Source organism: Marmota monax, unplaced genomic scaffold (genome assembly GCF_021218885.2).
Source record: "Marmota monax isolate L192 unplaced genomic scaffold, Marmota_monax_Labrador192_F-V1.1 WCK01_AAM20220418_F8-fsc00005, whole genome shotgun sequence".
NCBI classification, from domain to species: domain Eukaryota; kingdom Metazoa; phylum Chordata; class Mammalia; order Rodentia; family Sciuridae; genus Marmota; species Marmota monax.
Genome location: NW_026692254.1, coordinates 689,344 through 711,836, shown reverse-complemented (window position 1 = coordinate 711,836; position 22,493 = coordinate 689,344). Strand labels below are relative to the sequence as shown.

Genomic DNA, 22,493 nt, shown 5'->3' with positions numbered 1-22,493 from the left:
GGGCACTGCTATAAATGTAAATAGAAAGTTACCTCTGCTTCATGTAGCTTGTAGCATTAATACAGGATAGAAGCTGAATTAATCCCCCACCAAATGAAAATAATTCCCATCAGTAAAAGGCATGTGAGTGGCAAATGTAAAGACTAAGACACTTAAGGAATAGCAGGTACATATTAATACCCAGTTGTATGTTTCTGCCTCTCTTGTTTATTTTCTGGTGCTTCTTTACTAAGCAGGAATTTGAATTCTCGTTGACTCTTTGTTTCTCTCACATGCTCTGAGATTTACATCCATAACTATTTTCCACCTAGTACACTGCTTATGATAAAGGTATGGCAAATGGGTAAAGATGCATTTCTTGATACTAAGATTATTCAGTGTAACATTATCTCACATTCTATTTTGCTTTCACCTTCTTTTTAGGCCTGCTCCTCAGCGAGGGAGGTCATGCACTAAGAAAATGTTAACTGATATCAACGACTCTGCTAATGAGCTTATTACCCTGCTTTATAAACTTTTTGACCATAATTGCTATCTATAAAAGTTATCTATTGCTGCCTAACAAAGAGCCCAAAATTTAAAATAACAGTTATTACCTCCCATTTTCTTCAGGTCAGAGTTTGGGAGGGGCTTAGCTGGAGGGCTGTGGCTCAGGGTTTTTTGTCAACTGTCTGTAATCTTGACTGAGGCTGCAGGATGTGCTTCTTAGCTCAGTTAGGTGGTTTCGGGCTGACTTCAGAAGATTCACCTCAAAGCTTACACTGTTGCAGGCAGGCCTCGATTCCCTACTGCATGGGCCTCTCCCGAGGCTGCCTGAGCTCCCTCACAGCATGGTAGTTCCTTTTCCTCTCAAATCTGCCTTGTTCACCCAGATAGTTTGTTCTGGGTTGAATAGTGACTCCAAAAAGAGATATCACTTTCCTGAGCACTAGAACCCATAAATATACACTCATTTCTGGAAAAAAAGAAGAAGAAGAAAAAAAAAGGATAGGGAGTGAGGCCTAGTTGGTGTAATTAAATCAAGAATCTCAAAACTTTGAGATCCTCTTGGGGTGAATTGTAAATCCAATGACAAGTGACCCTATCAGAGAAGAAGAAATAAGAGAAAGATAGGGAAGACACTATGTGAAGATTGAAGAAGTGATTAGAATCATGACTATTTATTATCATAAACCAAGAAACACTGGGAGCCACTTGGAGCTGTAAAATACCAGGATGGATTTTTCCCAGAACCTTCAGAAGGAGTGTGGTCATGCTGACACCTTGATTTCAGATCTCTGGCCTCCAGAATCTTAGAGAATAAATTTCTGCTGTTTCAATCTGTCATGTTGTAGTAATTTGTTATGTCAACATTAGGAATCCAATACAGAGTGATAAGAGACAAAGAGTGAGAAAGAGAGGGCACCCAAGATGGAAGCCAGAGTCTTTAAACCCAATCTCAGTAGTTTCCATCACTTGGACATTCTGTTCACTAGAAGGGAGTCATTATGTCTACATCATGTTCAGGGCAATGAGAATTTAGTTCTACCTCTCTGGTAGAGAGATATAAAAGATATATGGACATCTGAAGTCTCTCAAAATGACTTTTGAATTATCCCATTTCTCTGAGGTCAAGATACTGGAAAGAGACAAGTACATGTGTGAGTTTTGAAGATATCATAGGATTTTTATTAATTCCTGTCTGTGACTTCCATATATTTTCAGACACTATCCTCCGCCATTTAGTGTTCTAGACACTGAATTAATCTTTTTAGCTAGAATGTGGAACTTGGTTCCATCAATTTTTACAACTGGAAACACCTGTAATCAAGCTATACAATGATATAATATTTATTCTTTGGAATTAATTGTTGGGACAATATATTTACAAGTTGTCCTGTGTGGGCCACTTTTAATAAAGCCATATGTTAGTAACAGCTCCATGAACATCTTAGCACAAGGGGGAAAATCTTCATTTAACTCAGCATTCACTACTTATTGCAATAAATGTATTCTGCTATCTCTGTGCATTAACTACTATGGCCCTGAGATTAACCTTTCCCGTTTGCTTGTTCCTGACCTCTGAGCATCCAAAATTACTCAAAGCCATTCTGACAGCTTTAATTTATGAGAACACCTTCACATATTCATCTTTTAAATCCTGAAAATGATTATCCCTGCACAACAGTGACTCTCTTTTTAATCTTAGCTGATAACTCTGATTAAACACATCCAAAGGCTGATTACCCCCACTGCGGTTAATGCTAGTGTCGCTGCTAACTACTTATTTCACAGCGGGAATTGCCTTCAAGAGCCCATTTACATTATTACCCAGAATTGATTTACACTGTTATTTCCTATTGATCACATAGGAAAAAGAAGGTATAGACAGTGCTCTCTGAATGCCCAAGATGGCAAATAATGCAAAGCGCAGACATTATTTTACACTCAACCAGTGATACTACAACATAAACAATAGTTGCTTTCAATACACAGATGTTCTTAAAATACATTATTTTGTATTAGAATAGTTGTTTTATCACAAGACCATTGTGGGGATCATCACAACAAGTTAATAAAAAAAAAAAAGATGCGCATGTGGCAGTTGGACAGTTGGGCACATTTTGCCCTGTGATTTCTTATACTGCTGGAATCTTTGAGCAAGGAACATGTTTGGAGATGAGATAACAGATGCTGGAAACATCTGCTGATTTCTAGAATCAGGCAGCCCATCCTGAGTGTCTTATTGATTGGTAGCCTGTGGTGGCACCTAATGACCAAGGAGAGAAAGAGACAAACACAATGCTTTCATTAATTCTATAGTAAAAATCTATCAAGAGCCAAACCTTGTGGGGTAATTTCAGATGCTAAGGATCTTAGGATTGAATGAGGCAAATATTATTTCTACTTCTTTAAAACATAAGTCTGTTTGAGAAGGCAGGCAATAAACAATTACAGACATTGTCATTAACCAACAATACCACAAAGGAAAACAAGAACCTGTTAGAGTTCTCTTCAAGAAAAGCCCTAGTCTGTGACCCAGCAAGATGTCTGTCTTACTTAACCAAAAGGGTGGAGGGCAAGGGATTGCTACTCAGGATTCCAACACTCTCCAGGGCAATGGTCTTTACACTTGAGCTTGAATCAGTTACTCGGAGAGCTTGTTAAACCACAAAGTTTCTGATTCAGTCAGTCTGGGTGAGGTATGAGAATTCACCTCTGTAACAAATTCCTGGGTGATGCTACTGTGGCACCTGCTCCAGGGACTACATTGTGAGACCTGCTGTTCTGGGTTTTATTTGTTATCTCTCTGTCTTTCTTCTTCCACATTCATCACTAAAGGGATCAAATGTATGAAACTGCTTAATGTAAATGAACAGAATGGTAATTAGGAAGAAATGGATTCAAACAGAAACTAAATTCCTAATGCACTTAAGAAAAATGAACAAATCAGTTGATTTTAGAAGGAACAATCCCATCTTCCCTTTCTGGAAGGAAGATGATTTTATAGTCTTCAAAACCCATTTTTCTCTTTATGTAATATAAGTCGTTTAATTATGGAAGGGGCTCATGAGAGCCCTCAGGTCTCCATCAGATCCAGGCAGAGTCACACTCCTAACAGCATGCCTCCTCCAGTGCTGTCACAATCAGACCCCTGATGGGAGAGCCCCTGATGGCTGAAATCAGGTCACCCTTTGCAGAGGACCGACTCAGAACCATCTTATGGTTACCTACTTCAGAAACTGAATTTCCTCAGACCAGCAGGCTCCCTTTCAGCTACCACTAGAGAAAGCAGGGAATAAAGATTTACTGCTTAATACTCTGGTGTCCTTAACTCTCCTTTTGGAGATTTGACTTACTCACTTTCCAGTTATGGCCCTATTGAGAAAAATTATCATTTTTTTCTAGGTGGCCTAATTATTTGAAGATTTAAGAGTTCAGATCATCCTCATGTTTTCTGGAGGTTATAGAAGCAAGAAATAGATGGTAGTATGTTAGTCCCATTTGTCAATTGTGATCTGAGTAAATCACATACATTTAGTAAAATTCAACCAGTACTTAACCTCTCTGAATTTCATCTTTATCCTTTAGAAAGTGAGTATTTCTACAGGCCTTGGATTGGCAAAATGTTTATAAAAGTCCAGATAGTATAATCCCTGTAGCAATTTCTCAACTGGGTCACATGAAAGCAATTATAGGGGCAGGAGTTGTAGCACAGTGGTAGAGCGCTTGCCTCTGAGGCACTGGGTTCAATCCTCAGCACCATATAAAAATAAATAAGATAAAATCGTGTCTATCTACAACTAAAAATATATATTTAAAACAAAGAAAATACATTTTTTTAAAAAAAGAGAATGCAATCATAGACAATAGTAAGCAAAGGGGCATGGATGCGTCCTAATTAAACTTTATTTAGAAAAATAGGTAGCAGGCCTAGCCAATACTATCACTGTCTTTCTAGTTCAAGGATCCCTGGTCACTTCCATGCCTCTAATGTGGATTTAGTTTGTTATTGAGAACAACAGATTTAGTTAGCCTCTCTGAATTTCTTTTCTCCTTGCGTCAGAAGAAAATATCATTACTTGTCATGTCACTTCCTCATAGGAATTTCAAAAGGACTGATGAGCTAGTGTTTCAAAGTGCCATGATTTCTTGATGAAGGGCACAAGAGAAGTACTAATTATTATCAATAGTATCTTTTAAACTACTATCATCTGATTATTATTGCACCTGGGAATAGAATAAGGGATCTGATTCATACTACTCATAAACATTATGCTATAGTCTCTCATCCTAGAGTTTCCCTTCAAATGACTAATAAAAAAAAACTGAGTTGGATGCTAATATTATTCTTGAATGCCTTTGCAAGATTAAATGGAATAAAAGAAACAGATTCTACCATTTAATATACACAGATTTAATATTTTCCCACTTGCCTGTGATGATTATTTAGCCCTAAAGCCTGAAAGTGGAGCATTCCAATGAATGGAATAGACATGTGAGCTATGCTGAAAATCATCCAATAAAGTAGGTATGATATTTTTTTTCCTTGGGAGAAACTCTGTTAAGAGTAAATTTCACAGGAGACTCTGGAACTGGATATATGTAAAAATATGACTAAAAAGGGTTGTAGATAGATAGTTGACACCAATTTCACTATTTCTTAGGAATAGTAGTATAACTTTTCTTTTAGAATCTACTTACCACTTATCAGCCAGTTTGCCACTTTTAACAATTAATTTGATATTTAATTCTCTAGCACCAATCATATACAAAGGAATATATTAGAAAGGCAGAAAGTTTGTACATAAAAAGTAGCAGGTGAAGAATATTCTCAGCATGTAAGCATGCAGTATTCTGGAGTTTGAAGAAAAAAGGAAGTCACTTTTAGCTGAAGTGATAAGAGAAGACTTGTTTCACAGCAGCAGTGATATCTGAACTAAGTCTGGGAGATAGGTGAAAAGGATCAAAGATAGCCTCGAATACAGATACCATGCACAGAGATACCACTGTGAGCAATTCATATCATACAAAGTAGTTCAAATATGCCAGTAAATCATGGAAGCCCACAGATAATCAGGCTAATAAGTCTATGTTTAAGGAAAAATCCAATGGAGGATTTTGAAAGGTTTTAGTTATTTATCATTTCTTCATTCAACAAATATCTTTGAAGCCTCTGTTATATGTTAGATATTTTAATAAACTATATGGGTATAGAAACAAGGGGAAAAGATGAACCCTTAAAGTCTTTGCCCTTATTCTGGTAGAGAGAAATAGATAATGAAATAATAATATAGTTGAAGGTTACATGCTACAAATAAGGAATTAAAAAATAAGGCAGAGAAATAATTATGAATAGGTTAAAGTGACACCTGAGGTTACATTTAAACAAGGATTTGAGGAGTAAATGGAGCAAGCCATGTAGGTATCTTGAAGAACAGCATTCCAAGCAGAGGGAACACCACTGTCAAGACATGTAGGATCTGCAGAGAAGCCTGGTGAGCAAGGCAAGCACAGAAGGGGATGATGTCAGAAAAGAAAAGGTCACATCAAGTTGAGCTTTGCAGACAAGTCTAAGGACTCTGGATTTAGGTATGTTAACCCTACCAGAACTGTGCAGAATATTCTGCAGGATGGAAAGTATTTGAAATAAGCAGCTTTAAAAAATCCATTTTCCCAGTAAAAAGATTCTAAAACAGTTCTTTCATTTGATTCTTTGGCACAAGTTTAGGAGACACTATGCTAGTCATTGACACTAGCACTATGACCAAGAGGGAGAAAACTTGCTGGCATGAAGCTGATCATTATTCTGACAGAATGGTGATAGCATTAATAGAAAAAAATATCCCACATGTGTACAAGCTTCTAAACAACTATAGAAATGGAAATTTTACTAAAAATTGTCTAATCTTGTAGATCCCAAGAATTAGTTATATAAATAGTCTTTCGTCCACTTCCTAAGTTAGTTTAGCAATAGTTTTCAATAAAACATTACCCACTATTCTTGATGCTCAAGATTCCTTTTGGGAAAAATGTTTGGATATTTTGGCATTGAAAGAAATCACTTAAAATATCCAGGCATTGAAGAAGAAACTGAGTACGTGGGGCTTATCATTCCATCAATCATGATGAGTCTCAGAACACAGGCTACACATATAATGAATTCAAATACAATCATTTGTGAATAAACTAATTTAGCAAGCATTTAAAAAAAGCAAAGACCAGTCCAAAATGCCCAAGTTTGCCTGTACCCCAGATAATAGCATTTTTCAAACAAATTGCTGACACATGAAGATATCGTCATTTGTAGTTGGATGACTGACTTTAGTATCCCTGTAATGGCAAACCCATCGTCTCAGAGGACAGATAGGAACTAGTCTCCACTGTCAAACTGTCATAGAATTATTAAACATGGAGGGGAAAAATGACCCAAACAGTATGTAATGAGCTTCCTTTTCATTCTCTCACTACAAAAGCACATCTGTGGATTGTTAATGACTCTGAAATGGATGAACCAAATTGATGAGCAAGAAAAACATCTCTCAGGAATAGGAAACAGGAAAATGAACACACAGTGTTTATAAAACATAATTTAAAATATAAGGGCTTGTGAAAGTACTGGGAAATATTTTAAAGTGACATATGAGTGTAAGGTATTATTAATCATTTTCATATTCTTTCCATTATCCTATATCATTAATATTTTTAAATATACAGAAATACCAATATGTTGTCATAAAGAGTCTGTTTGTGATTTTTATGAGGTGGCACTGCCATGCTAGTCTATTAGCTTCTATTCTGTAGGATTTTTTTTTTTTTAACAAAACATGCCTTGTGAACTTCATGTAGTGATTTGAGAATATATCAGGCTCTCAGTATCTAAGCTCATGTGAATTTTATACCAAGTCCTGGGACTACCCATATTTAGAGTCTGTGTCCAACAAATACACATTTGTCCCAGGATGCCCATGAAAGAAACACCTTAGCTCAAAGATAGGACTCTTAGCTACAAGATATGATTATAGTATAAACAGGTATTAGGTTATTGATCTTCATACTTCAGTGCCTGGTACTGTGTAAGTCTTCAATAACTCTGAAATAAGATGATTGACATTCAAAGGAAGCAGAATAACTTATTCAGAGATAGCAAATAGCAGCAAGCCCATTAAAAATGATCACATTTGCAACCCATAAGCTAGAGCTATCATCCGACTATAGAAAATTCAGAGTTGGAGATTTCTGACTTGTACTTTAATACCTAAGAAAGAATTGAATCAATTGGAGACCCAGCTTAATGCTTGGTTTAAGGGCAGACATGAGTCTGAAAATAGTCAACAATCTGCCTGTTCTCAGAACACTAGTTCAGCTATATCACAAAGGAGGCATGACATTAGGAAGGAAAAAGAGCATTTGTAAACATGAGACTATATAATCCTAGAAGGGAAAATCACCTTAATACTCAGATCATGAACTGACTCAGAGGGAGAACTACTGGAATGCTCTGATTACCTCCGTAAACAGGGTTTCATTTGATATAAATATATATTCTAGAGGTGTGAGGGGCCATTTGTCACATGATTTGACTCTTTCAACACAAGATTAAGAACACTAGAAATGATAAGTTGGAAGAAAAAATTACACAATATTCAGTTGATATATTTTTACTAGCAATCCAAAGTGAGCAACATAAAACATAGTATTATAATATTTACAAAGAAAAATGGAATTTTAATACATTATTCTTTAATATAAATCCTCAAGTTTAAACATAATTTTAAAGTAACCTTTAGAATTACACTACACACACTATCTCTCCATTCACACATATCCATGGGAAATTCATTCTTGCACAATCTGTCTATACAGAGTCCAAATATTATCCGATAAATTGTGTTATAATTTTTAATCATATTTTCTCCACTGCTAAAAACATACACACACAATCAGCTTCTTGTTTTCATAAATGTAGTCACAGATCTGGGAAATATCATAAGAAGCAGGTGAATGGGATAATCAATAAACTGGTGTCTCAGTTTCCGGGTCAATGCACACCCTAACAGTGCAATGAAACTCCCTGCCTTGGCCCTAAAGATTATGTGATTTTAAAAAGCCGCGCTTTTAACCATTTTCTCTCTTAGTATTTTTATTCTACACCACCCCACTGGAGTTGGCTGAGCAACAAGGTCAATTAAATGCAATACTTTTCTCAATTCAAATATAATGTAAATTTTGACCATTCCACATTCAAGGAGCAAATATATTCTCACACTGACAACCACATTCCACTGGCTTTTCCTGAAAGCAAAGTGTGACAGATGCCTTGGCTGTAATTGCCAATCAGCCTTTACATGGCAGCTGAAAACACAATGCATCACTTTGATCTCCTTTGCTCTAAACACATTCACAATCAAGAAGCCTGAACAAGGAATAAGAAATTGGCATCATTTCCAGAAGCTGTCACTTGTGGCACTTAAATACTATAATGTATATTTTGCTCATATTTTATTTCCCTATTTCAGAGACATTCTGTTAAAGACCCAAACAACAACAACAACCACCAAAAGAATCACCCGCAATTAAATACCATAAATACAGGCACACAAAAACTCTGACTACAAGCACATTTAATTAAATACCACTACTATCATTTCTTTTCCCAATTATGCACTTGGGGAATAAGACAAGGTATGACTTCTCATCTGGTTTTAAAAAGTATTCAAGAAAGCTGGACTTACATTTTGCAGGCAGGTCATAGCCACATGTGATTTTTGCATGTCCAGTCTCACAGCCATTCAGGTTACGACATTCAGCAAGCAAACAGGGGCCAGCTGCTCTATGAATGCAGCCATCCACTAGAGGAGAAAGAAGAAAGTTAGCCTATATTTGATCTTTGGGAAACAAATGTAAAACATGAGATAGGAAGAGAGAGGGAACTCAATTTTTCTCCTCTTGGAGACCCATAGCCCTATGGAAGAAAACTCATGGTACATTAAAACACTATGTTCTCTCTCTTGCTCTTTGTGGATTTGGTTTACATGGTGAGCAAAACTAGAGGAGTGATAGAGGCAGTGTGCTGGTAAATTTTAAGTTCTCTTGAGGGTGGGATATAACCTGATATGTTGTATTTTCCAATTTCACTCTTACAAATATGCCCGCCACATCTAATTTCATGTCATAAACTCAATGTTACTGAAAACATGGTTGGGAAAAAATGCTAACAACTGTCTCTCCTGAGCTCTTAAGTATTGACTCCAAGATATCACAAGTTTTAGAAGTCAAGAAAAAAGGAAGCCAGACTGAAACACTTGTACTCTCCTTAAGAATAAGAGGGTAAAAATCAAAGTTATCCAAATAAAAATGAAACCTCTGCTCAACTTCTCATCACAAAAGCAGGATGCCAACAGGATTGCATTTCTCCAGGGTACCTGACTTGTTGGAAGATGCGAGGCTAGATTACCTCTTAATAAACACAAAGAAGACCCACTCCTTGCTCCTATGGCACGAAGTGAAACAGAATGGCTGCAACTCTTGTTACTCTGCTAATTAAGCAGCAGTCTACTCTTGACTAGCCTCAGGCTTCTCATTTGGGCCCCTTTGCATGAATCCTTTATAGTGAGAACAACTTTTGAAAATACAAATCTGATCTCACTCGAAATTAGCAACTTCTGTGACTGAATTGGGGTAAGTGCACAGGTGGAGGGCTAAAAATCCATAGGTACATAAACTAGGAAATTGAGAATTTCGGCATTCAGTCATTGCTAAATAGGCCCTGTGGACAGAAAGGAAATATGAGATTGCAAACCAAGGGAAAGAGAAAGAGGGAAGAATAATAATCTGAAATGCAAAAACAGACTAGATTTTCAGAGGTCTCAGGAACTCGCCTCTCTCCACAGTCTATAACACTATGAAGTTATCATTGCTCTTAATTTTATTTATTTCTAGAGGAAGCTGGATATTGAAGATACTGTCACTGGGAAAAGTACAACTTATCTAATGTCCATGCTGGCTTCTGACAACCATGGAAGCAACATTTTTAGCTCAATGAGTGTCTATATCATCACTTACATATCTATTAAGGTTGAGAAGGAAGGCAAAAACCTTCTCATCAAAATGAATTCACTCAAGATTACTCTGGACTGCAGTGTTTCACAGAACTGAGGTTGAAATCCAGAGTCTATACCAGCCATGTGTGCTCCAAGCTCCAGTTTCCTCAGTGTCAATAAAGGTAGTACCTCAAGTAGTTTTGCATGGAATTTGAAGAATGTTCTGCATGGGAGGTATTCAGCATGTCTAATACAGTATTATGCACTGAATTGACTGTAGCTATCATAAATACCCTAATGTAAAATTTTGTTAAAATTTTAAAGCAACTCTTCCTTTTTAAAAAATGAGAAATAGAATAAGCAAAAAATACGAAAATCATCATTTACTCCACTACTCAGAGAATGCTTCAACATTCTCATAGTCATTCTTTCACTATTCTTGCACACATACACTCAAAATAGTTTTTCTCGTACAAGAAAAGGTCAAAACTTTTTGCTCAAACTCTTTCAATTAGCAATTATACTTTTCTAAATGTAATATATGACATTATTAGCACAAGTGCAAAAGGTATGCATCTCTATAATTGTGAAAACTTGAAACTACTCAGATGTTCATCAATAGGGAGTTTGTTAAAAAAAGAAAAAGTCCATCCATGCCATAGACTATGATGCATCAATTTTTAAAAATAGATCAACTTTTGAACAAACAGAATCCTAAATGTGAAAAGATTTCTAAGTGAAAATTCTAGATTCAGAAAAGTATGTATACTACGGCCACAATTTTATTTAAAATTATATGAATACACCTGTACACATGTACATGCACTTATGTATGTAGTGGGGAGTTTTACACACTTGATTTTGTGATTGTTATGAGATGGGAAACAAAGGGCAAAGCTATTAGGTAGGAAAAAATTATGTTCTAATTGCTCTATGTTTGAATTTTTTTTAAGAACAAGAGCTTCAAGAAAAGAATTTTAAAGTGAACAGTTTTTCTTGGCAAAGAGATAATTATTAACTTAGTTTGAAATGGATAACTAAGATAGGATTCACCAGTGTACTTAATCATATGCTGTCAAATATTGTCTGCCCTATTTAGATTGCAGCCTAATGCAGTTTGCAGATATCTAATTCTTAAAATCTTCATGGTCATACCAGTATTCCTGACTGTATTAGGGTACTGAAAGTCCAGCTGAAGAGCTATTTAATAATAATGACTACAGCTTAAATGTATTGAATGTATCTATGTGCCAGGCACAATACCAAAGACAACCTTATAAGGCAGATTCTAATTTTATCATATCCATTTTATGAGAACTTGGGAAGAGGTTAGTAACTTGCTTACATTCACAAGGAATTGGCAACGTGATTGAAAACCCCAGATTTGTCTGATGCAGCAACCATCCTTTAACCATTATAATTCCCTGCTCCAGTCTTGAATCTAGGCAGCCTTACCTGAATCCCTGGGTGTGACAATATTGAAGTATTACATTTATTCTGATTTATAACATACATGCAATCAGAGGCACAGATATTAAGTGTGCAGTTCTTATATATTTTAGCAACAACCAACTAATCATGATGACAGTAAAGATACAAAATGTTTCCAACTGCTCCAAAGATAATCCTGTGCCCTTTCCATCCAAATTCCCATATCACCAATCCCAGGGAGGCCTTTGTTTGGTTTTGATGACCACAACTACATTTTAGTAGTTATGCAACTTCAAACTTCAGATTGAGGTTCTGGTGTCTTTCACTCAGCATATTTTTGAAATCCATATGTGTTAAAAATATTAGAACTTTGTGACTTTTTTATTGCTCAGTAATATTCCACTGAGTAATATTTCAAATCACCAGAATTTCTTTATCTGTGAATGGACATAGAATTATTTATAGGTTTTAGTTATTATGAATACATCTGCATACTGTACAAATCCATTTCCCTGGACAAATATGAAACTTCTGTTTAGGTTGTTATGTATTTTCCTTTATAAAGAACAGACATATGGTTTTCCAAAGTGATTAGACAGTTATACATACCCCAGCAATGTATAGTTCATATTTTAGCATTCCTTTGATGCTGTTATATATTTTTTTTACTTTTAGCTATTCTGATGGCTATAAAGAGCATTCATTTTATATTTCTTTGATGACTAATGATGTCAAATATCTTGACAAATACTTATTAGTCGTTCATCCCTTTCTTTTTAAAAGGGTCTGTTCATGGTTTTTTAAAAAATATTTTTTAGTTGTTGATGGACCTTTATTTTATTTACTTATTAACATGTGGTGCTGAGATTGAACCCAATGCCTCACATATGCGAGGCAAGCACTCTACCAATGACCTACAACTCCAGCCCTTGTTCATGTCTTTTACTAATTTTCTTTACTTGTGTTTTTATTTCTGAGCTGTGTTAAATCAGCCATTAATTCCACCAAATTTTTATTCTTAACTTCAGATTATTTTTCAGTTCTTGAAATTTCCATTTGATTTTTTTCTTACCATGTTTGTATCACTTCTGAAATTTCCCATCTTCTTATCAATTGCATTTATCTTTTCATGTACTTTTTCTAATAGATTTCACATGGTGATTCTATAGTACATATCTGTCATTTCTAATATCCAGGCCAGCTATGGGTCTGTTTATATTGACTCATTTTTTCACTGTCTGTGGTCACATTTTCTTGTTTCTTTGTATGTCTAGTAGTTGCTGATGGCATATTGTAAACTGTGAATAATATATTGTAGACTATTTAGATTCTATTATCTTCTTTCACACATTGTTGAAGTTTGTTCTAGCAGGCAGATAAATTACTATCAGATAAAATGGAGGTTTTGTCCTTCTCGAGTTTCAATAGAAAATACAAGGTGAAAGCCAAGTCTTTCTTACTTGGGGACAGGTGTGGGGTGGGGACCTAAAATTTCAAACTCTATATATTTGCTGTAAATAGGAAGTTGCTGGATTTTCTGCTCCATTCTCTCAGCTTTCTAGATTTTATTCCTTGGTTTTCTAGAGTCTCTTCCTGCACCTGCATTGTTCAAGGCTCAGATAAGAATAAAAGAGGTGTTTATTTGTTGATTTGGGGGCTCCACTTTCTATGGATCTGCTTTCTGGGGTACTCATAAATTTCTAGTCACTCTGACAATATCAAGTCAGTCCTATGATTCCTCATGCCAATAAAACTGTCCTTTTCTTTGTGAGTTCTATTAGTCCCTTGCCACATGGAGTAGGGAGGTTCCTCAAGGTCAAAGCCATGTGCTTTCTTCAGTGTAGTTCTCAGACAGTGTGGTTTCCTTCTCTCAAAGGCTGAATCATCTTTAGTGTCATCCTGCTCTTAGTTGCTCCATACTGCCAATAAGCAGTTTTGTTGTTGCTTATATTTTGTTAATAATTTATAATTACTATTGAAAGGAAGGTTATTTTGGTACAACTTCTCTGCCACTACCTGAAGCTGAGACTATGTACTATATCTTTGACAAGTTTGAACATAATCTTATGTCATTTCAGAGCTATATTTGTGACTTGGGGTTGGGGGGAAGCATGTGAGATAGAATGTGATGGCAATATCAATTGTATCAGTTCTTGTGCTTAAAAGTCTTATCTTCAAAAGATAAAAAGAGAATAGTCCTACGTGTACAAACTCAACAAGGGAGTTTAAAATTTTTTACTGCCATTTCTGTTTCTCAACTTACTTTTCAGAAATGCAAATCCAATCATCTTTACTTCCATACTCAGTTAGTGCTTACTATTCCCCATATGTCTCATTATAAAATTCTTAATTCCAAATTGCGGTATTTTAGACTTTTCACAAATTTCAATCCAACTTACACTTCTAACTTCATATCATCCCACTCTTCTTCCTTTTCCCAAGACCTCACAAGTCCCTAACTGTACACCATGGCATTTTTACCAAATACCCTCTACTTCTACCTGGGGTATCTAGTTACCCTCTCCCTTGTCTTTTCTACTTAATAAGGTCTTTCTCATTTTCCAACTTCTAGTTCATATGTTTTCTTCTTTAAAAAACTATCTGCTACAACCTTTAACAAAATAATATCTTTTATTATCATAATATTCAGGTGTGTACCCTTCTTCTCTTGCTTATAAATTGTTTTATACCTATGACACAAGCAGTAAAATGCTTATGTGTACAAGATCTATCTACTCCCTCAGCCTAACTCTTCCTTGAGGGAACAGAAAGTGAATTATTCCCTTATGTGTCCCTAGTATCTTAATAACTGACTTTCTAGTTGTTTAATACAGTGGAACTAAATTTGGGAGAACAAGAAGTATAATTTCTTTCAAATGTTTTAGTTGTAGATGGACACAATGCTTTTATTTTATTTTATTTATGTGATCCTGAGGATTGAACCCAGTGTCTTACACATGACAGGCAAGTGCTCTAACAATCAGCCACATCCCCAGGCCCTAGTTTCTTTTTCTTCTTTTTTTAACAACACTGAGAAACTGTCAGGTTAATCAAAAAGTAAAGTGGTATATGCACCCCATTGTTATAATCACAAATCTGGTGACAAGATGCTATGACAAAAGATACATGGAATCTGAAAATTCACCCACTTCTTCTCTTGTCTTTTTTTTTTTTTTTTGTCCTGGGGATTGAACTCAGGGCTTCATTCACACTAAGCAAGTGTTCTACCACTGAACCACTGAGCTACATCCCCCGACTCCTACCCACTTCTTCTCTACAGTCTGATATAGCTCAATAGAAAACCTCTTTAGGTTTCACTAAGGGTCAGGCTAAGAAGACAGCCAGGCGGAAGCTTAGCAACATGTTAGATACTTCACCATGGCACATTTTCCAGAGAGCAATAGGACCATCTGTAATTCTTACCTGATTCAAGAAGCAGATCTTATAGGAAAAAAGACAACTAAGCTCATATGTAAATAGAACTATATATTGAGTTTTTCAAGATTGCTGTAGCTAGACTGCAGTGTGTTCACCAAAAGCCCACTTTATTGTCTTCCTGGGCATGCCGCTTCCCAGTCACCCTTATTGTGCTGTTGCTGCAGTGATTTGACAGGAGGGTATCATGAGATTGAGTCCTGTGTAAAGAGTGTAAGTAAAAGTGATAGAACTACTTCTGTGTCCAGTCCTTAAAAATCCTGCCCACAACTCCCTTGCATGCGACCTGCCATTGTCTGTGGGCTGGATGTAGAGGCTCCATTACAGGACACCAGCACCCCAGAAGATGGTACAGCAGCTAGATGGAGAGTTCCTTAGTTCCTAACTGACTCCACCTCCACACCCCAAGCTGAACCAAATGATAGATAAACTTTCAATCATGTAAAGCCTCTGAGATTATGGGATGCTTCTGACAGCAGTTTGTCTTGACCAGTATAGTCACTCATGTTGTAAATGACAAATGGTAATTTTCATTCAGTTTGATCGCTGCTATTTTTTAAACTTTTATGCAACATATTCAGATTTTCTTACTGGAATGAACATATTATCTATCTAAGCTCACTCCTCTAGTTTTGCCTTAAGTCTTTAATCAAGCTAGAATTGGAAAACTCGGTGAACATCCAAAGCTGACCTCTCCTATGTATTCAAATAGTTGTGATTGAAACCAGACTAATAGAAGATAAAGGCTGAAGACTGTCTAGAAACTACGTGTGGTTTGGTGAGTTAGCGCTGGAGTGAATACTGAGGTCACTTACAGGACTGCTCTTCATCAGGGCTAAGGGGAGTCTAGCCGTAGCACCTTCTAAAGACCAGGCTTGTTGCTGACCTGACATACCTGCCATTTAACATCTGATAACACTGCCTAAGTGCTTGCAAGCAGATGGTTAACTGAGGCAAGAGCCTTGACTCCAAGATATCATCCTCCAATTATCTGGCAAAGGCTAAATTCAGAGGACTTTATCCTATTAATAAGGGCCTATTAGTTAGGTTTCCTAGCCTATAGCATAATGAATTGCACTGTCTGAGGGCAGAGTAGAAAGGTAGGTTTCAAGTGTGCTTGGGGGAATTGTTTTTCATTTTTTTCAATATTGCCTTGGATCACAGAGTTTGAGAATTTTATTATAGGACAGTCTTCTCCCAATATTTAAACCACAAAAATAAAGAAAAAAGAAATGGGAAATGCAGCCATTTCAATATTTTAAAAATCTAATATGTATTTTACTCATGAAATCCAGTCTGCCTCTCTGGCATTCATAAGGTATAAAGTTATCCATTTTATAAACAAATGAACAAGTTAATTCTGAGAACAGAAGAGAAAAAAACAAATCATAAAATAATTGAATAGGAACTCATCATATACTGCGGGACAGTGAATGCAAGAGCCAGCAAATAAATAAATAAATAAATAAATAAATAAATAAATAAAGAACCTCAAAACAAAACAAACACAGAGTTCAAAATATGGGTTTGTTTTGAGAAATACTAAAAGAGCCATATAATGAAATCCAGTTATTTTTGAAATTGGCCCTGTAAGGTCTCTTCCTTATCTTACAATACAATTTTCTAAACAGTTTTTTAAAAGGGAAATTTTGGAGTTCTTAGATTTACACATAGTCATTTAATCTTCTTTTGTAAATAAAAGACAGTAACTGAATCTATTTTATTTTATTTATGTGATCCTGAGGATTGAACCCAGTGTCTTACACATGACAGGCAAGTGCCTCAAAATATGAGACTTCTCTCACTAAATATACATCTTAGAAGCCCAAGAGAATACAACAGGGTTCTTTTGAAATCAAATCAACATAAATTTATTAAACAACTATCTTGCACAAAACATTCTGCAAGAAACTACAAGGAAATTCAATAATACCTATAGTAATAACAATGCTACATCTTTTGAGGATTCACTATGTGCCTTCTGGTATGCAGGTGACTATAAGGTTTCACCTTATAAGAAGTAATAAGAAGTAATGTTACAATGTGAAAAGTGGATGGTTTGAAATCAGATATCAGAGAATTGTATCCTAGTGCCATTTAATTGCTATGCCTGGATTCTTTTTATCTATAAAATAGGGATCCACATAGGACCTCCATTCAACATCATAGGATCTTTTGAGTAAATTGACAAGAACTTTAAAGGGGTCTGGTATGTATCAAGTATATAATATATGTTGGCCATGCTCCCTTTTTATTCATCATAAATGTTTGAAAGGTAGGACCCTTTAGGATCACTACTCAACAAACAAAGTGGAAGTTAAATATTTAGTGCAAGATCGTATAGGAACCAGGATCAGAGTCCCTATTTCCTGAACTTAAAGTCTATGTTCTTAATCTCCATTTTCTCCTATATACAAAGAAGTATAAACAATAGTCTCTTCCTTGAGAGCCAATTAAATAAGACAGGAAGGCTCAGAACTATGTTTTCCCTGAAATTAAAAGTAATATACCAAATTATATTGTTTTCTTGTGTGCATGTATGAATATGTAACAACAAATCCCACTATTATGTATAATTATGATGCACCAATAAAAATGTAAAAAGAAAAGTTAATCTACAGAATATAGAATACCTTTGGATGGAAAATATATCTTTGCATAGATCAACAAGTCTGTAGGCATGTCACGTATAACTGTTATATTTTATAAAGTTCTTTGATAAAATTACCACATATTTAATTCTCTAAACAATCTTTTAAGATGGTATTGGGCTTTACCACTTTTAGCTGAAGAAACTAAGTATCAAAATAGGTGACTTGCTGAGGTCATTTACTTGTTAAATGGCATATGAAACAGATGTGTCCCTTAAGTGCAGTCAATGCACATTCTTGTTTCACTACTGGAGAGGCACTTGGGGAACCGGATAGAAATGCAGATTCCTAGACCCAAGCCAAAATACATAAATTCATTCTCTCCAGCACTGGACCACCAGAATTTGCCTGAAATCATTTCTGCAGATAATGTAGATGCACACCACTATTTGAGAACTTTGAAAATCACTCCTCCACATTTTTATTTCTTGACAAAATTCCAGAAAGAGGTGAGCATTTGGAGCTTTTAGTCAGTGATTTGAATAGACACATGAAACTATGGGTCCTGACTCTTACAAAAGAGAAGAACACCTTTAAATTTAATTAGAATCATATTCTCATATTCCTTCACAAGTTCTAATCAAATATCTAACAAGTCTCTGCCCTTAACAGTTTGCATTTGTAGCAGGCAATATTAACTGGAACTAGAACTAAATGCTAGGAGAAAGTAAGATTTTGAAGAAACACTGTTTCACTCAAAGTTATATATAGTAATCATGAAATGCCTTGGGCATAAGGAGGTCCTTGGTGCATGGTCTCCAAAGTAAAGACACTCAAGGACACATTCCTATGTGGGAAAAATATATTCAAATGTTTATTGATGTTTACAATTTTAACTAAACAGATAATTTAAAAGATAATTTTAAGCATACAATGCATATACATATGTATAAGTGCATACTCAAATATATCTGTACATTCAAAAAATTTGAATTTTAAGAGTCTTGGATATTAAAAGAACTCTCAAATGACACTGCCAGTTTCTGCACCTATATAATGTATATAATATTAATACTTTCTGCGTGGGGTCCTTATGAGAACTGAATTAGATAGCAGTTGTATAGTTTCTATAGTGCCTGAATAAATGCTCAAAGAATCTTAAATGATAGATCTTTTGTAAAAATCACAGCAATTATTTCTCTTTTTGTATCTGTGCTTTTAGCAATATGATCTCTCTCACAGAGAGATGGAATCTTCTTCCTCACCTCTTGAAACTGGCATGATTTTGTAACTTATTTGGCCAAGAGAATAAAGCAGAAATGACTGTGCGCCAGTTCTATGTCTAAGCCTCAGGAGGCTTTTTATGCTTCTGCTTACCCTCTTGGAGCCCTGCTCAGCTCCCATGTGAACAACCCAAGCCAGCCTGCTGAAGGACAAGAGACTGTGTGCAGGAGAGATAAGCTACCCCAGCTGGGACCATCCTGCATTCAGTCTTCCTGGCAAGGGACCAGACACTTGAGTGAGTCCAGCTAAGTGGAAAAGAATTGCTTAGCTCAATGATGAACTCATAGTATGGTGAGTTAAATAACTGTTTTAAACCACTAACTTTGAAGGTGGTTTGGTGCAGAGATATATCCTGCATCAATATCCTCCTCCTCCTCCTCCTCCTCCTCCTCCTCCTCCTCCTCCCTTCCTCCTTCTCCTACTCCTCCTCCTCATCATCAGAAGATACAAAGCAGTAATCCACCTTCAAGTAAAGACACAGGGAATAACTTTAAATAACTGTCCTAAAGTCTTGGGGGAAGAAAAACAATACAGCTGAAATAATCAGGTGAAAAGTTGATTCCCTTACAGGTCACCTATAGCCTCATGAAAGATTTATGTGTTAGGTACTGAATAGCATCAGTGTTCCCTTTAGGGAGGAGAAGAAATATTGGTGAGAAAATACAATACAATGACAAGGAGATCTACATCTTGAAACTTCACAGATGTGAGGAATTTGGTTTAGCTATTTGAGACTGCCTTGGGCTAACTTCAAAAATTATTTCTACGAATCTCTTGATCCCACTGGTCAATTTGAAGAGTAGATTTGGGCTCTGATCCCAGGAGAAGATGATAAATGTAATGGAATAAACATTTATACATTTCCTAGCTGAGGAACCTAGAGCACTTTTCAGTTATAGATCATAGAGCTAGCCTCCTTTATCTGGTCCATATGCTCAGGAACTGGTCTTTAGAAAACAGGTGATATCTTTTTCCCCTAAAATCTAAGACCTAAATAATGTATAGATACCCAAGAAACAGTGATTTGTGCTTCTTTTATTGGACTTGAATTGCCAAATGAGGAAAAAATAATATTTCTCAGAAATATATAAAATAGTCCCTAAAACTTCCTTGAAAAATATAAATTGATGAACATTGCTAGATTTGAGGATGAGAAGCCAATTAAAATCCTGTACAGAATATAAAGATATGTCTAGGTGTTGCTAACTGTATAGTAAACCAATTATTTTAAGATCTAGCCTGTGCATATCCTTCCACATATCCTTAAAAAAAATCTTTGCCTAAAGAAAATAGCACTTATGACAGAGATTGTTGGTAGCCTATCCACCATCAATTCTCACTTTCCCTGCTGATAAAGCCCTGTATTGGTTGGAGTGCTTTATGTTCACATGCTTAAGACCAAAACATGTGGAAAGACCTTGGCAGCCACCCAGTGAGTATGAGCATGAAGCCTGCACTGTGTTGTGGTAGAAAGAAGAGCTGGGGGTGCCTCAATCTCTGATGCCATGTGTGGAGGCATCACATTAGCCCTGAAATACCCTCGCTGGACGAGAGAAAACATTTTTATTTCAAAAAAATTAGCTTACATTTTGTGTAAGTCACTATATGAGATGGGGATGGAGATTGAATTTCTGTAATTTAGAATGTGGTGTCATTTCTAAATGCAGTAAGCATATATTTTAATTTATCTGAGCAATATTCTTTGAAGTTCTGGATGAGAAACTTCTCTTTGGATACTACAACATTGTTGATTTGGGGGAAATACTGAGTGGAGAGAAATTGCAAAACAAACATCAGAGTAGACAAACAGCCCAAGAGTTAATTGGAGGAGCCAGAGCTTCAATAACCACATCTCTAAAGAAGAAACAGCAGCTGGAAAAATCTAGAATGCACCAGTAAGGCAGGCATGTGATGCTAAAGTTGCTTAGATTTCATTGGTTTTCAACAAGAAGGAATATTTCTATTTTCAGTAAGTGTGAGTTTATTCAAGGTGGATGCTTCTAAAGGATCAAGGAAAATGAATAAGGCTATTTCTCTGGAAACCTCCTGAATGAGGAATAAGTTTGCCAACAGATTACTAGAATTTTCAGGCAAAGAATATATCAGCTGGAGAAAATGGTGTAATAGGATGCAAATAATTGAAGATAACTATGGTACTCTGTAAGGGTCCATCAAAGGCTAGGCAATACACCTTTATTTATTTATTTATTTTAACTTGGTAAGTTTTATTGAGAAGGAAAAAATACACAACTCAATTCCTATTCAAGTCATCCTCATTCTTCCATCCAGAGACTCTTCTCAAAGAAATATGAAAAGGCAGGTCTTAACACAACATTCCTTGAAAGAACAATTCTTCAACATAATCTTCAAGCCTGGTGGTAACAGAGTCTAAGCAGTAATGGAAATTTTGACCTTAAGTAAAAAAGAAATAATAGCTGCATGCTCAGAGCAGTCATAATAGACCTGCCTCTAGTGTGTGGCTTCGCGGAGTTAAAGGCACAGATTGTGCCCTTGTTTCTGTGAAAGTCTTCTTAATAGAGATCAGGTCAAGCAGAAACGCAGTGGGAGGGAAACCTTTCTCTTTCAAAGAAATAAGAAATGAACCAACTTAATACTTCCTTTTCTACCAGAAACTTCCTAGTGGCTGGGAACCCAAGTTCAGCACCAGGGATGATGTAGGTCAATATTAACAGATGCCTCAGAGACAACCTCATTTGTTTTATCAGAGAAGGAGATCTATGGAGAGAGGTAATCTTTCCTTAAGGAATTTAGCTTTAAAACTTCAATCATGTTATAGAATCTCTTCTCATTTTCTTCCTACAAAGAAGTAAATATGTCATTTTATGGCTAATTTTCCTATTGACTTCAGGAAATACCAGTGGTTTTAGGTGAGATGATGAAGGATTAAAAAATCTTCAGGAGAGGAAAAGAAATCTCTCTCAACTTTCACCTGAATGTTTAAAGGAAACTAATAAAAGCCTGTGTGTATGTGTATTTGAAAAATTAATAAAATCTTCACACACCCAAAAGAGAATCTGGTTTTTTAAATCTTTCACCATCCCTTCTGCTTTTCCTAGTTTATAAGGGACAAATGACTGACTGTAATTCTGAAAAGGAGATAAACAAGCAACCCTTTTCTCCATAGAATACCCATGAAGATGACATTTATTGCCTCAATCCAAACATCACTTTCTCTTTAACCATTACTTATTTTTAAGAATAGTTTTGA

General features: G+C 35.9%; 1 protein-coding gene across 5 annotated transcripts in view; it reads right to left on the bottom strand.

Annotated features, from left to right (window-relative positions):
• Macrod2 (mono-ADP ribosylhydrolase 2) overlaps positions 1-22,493 on the bottom strand; it is a 2,042,921-nt gene that overhangs the window by 1,338,915 nt on the left and 681,513 nt on the right. For all 5 annotated transcript variants that reach the window (XM_046434337.2, XM_046434346.2, XM_046434363.2 and 2 more), the window contains one exon: positions 9,216-9,332. In XM_046434337.2, the coding sequence (XP_046290293.1) occupies positions 9,216-9,332 (117 nt within the window). The remainder of the gene's footprint in view (positions 1-9,215; positions 9,333-22,493) is intronic.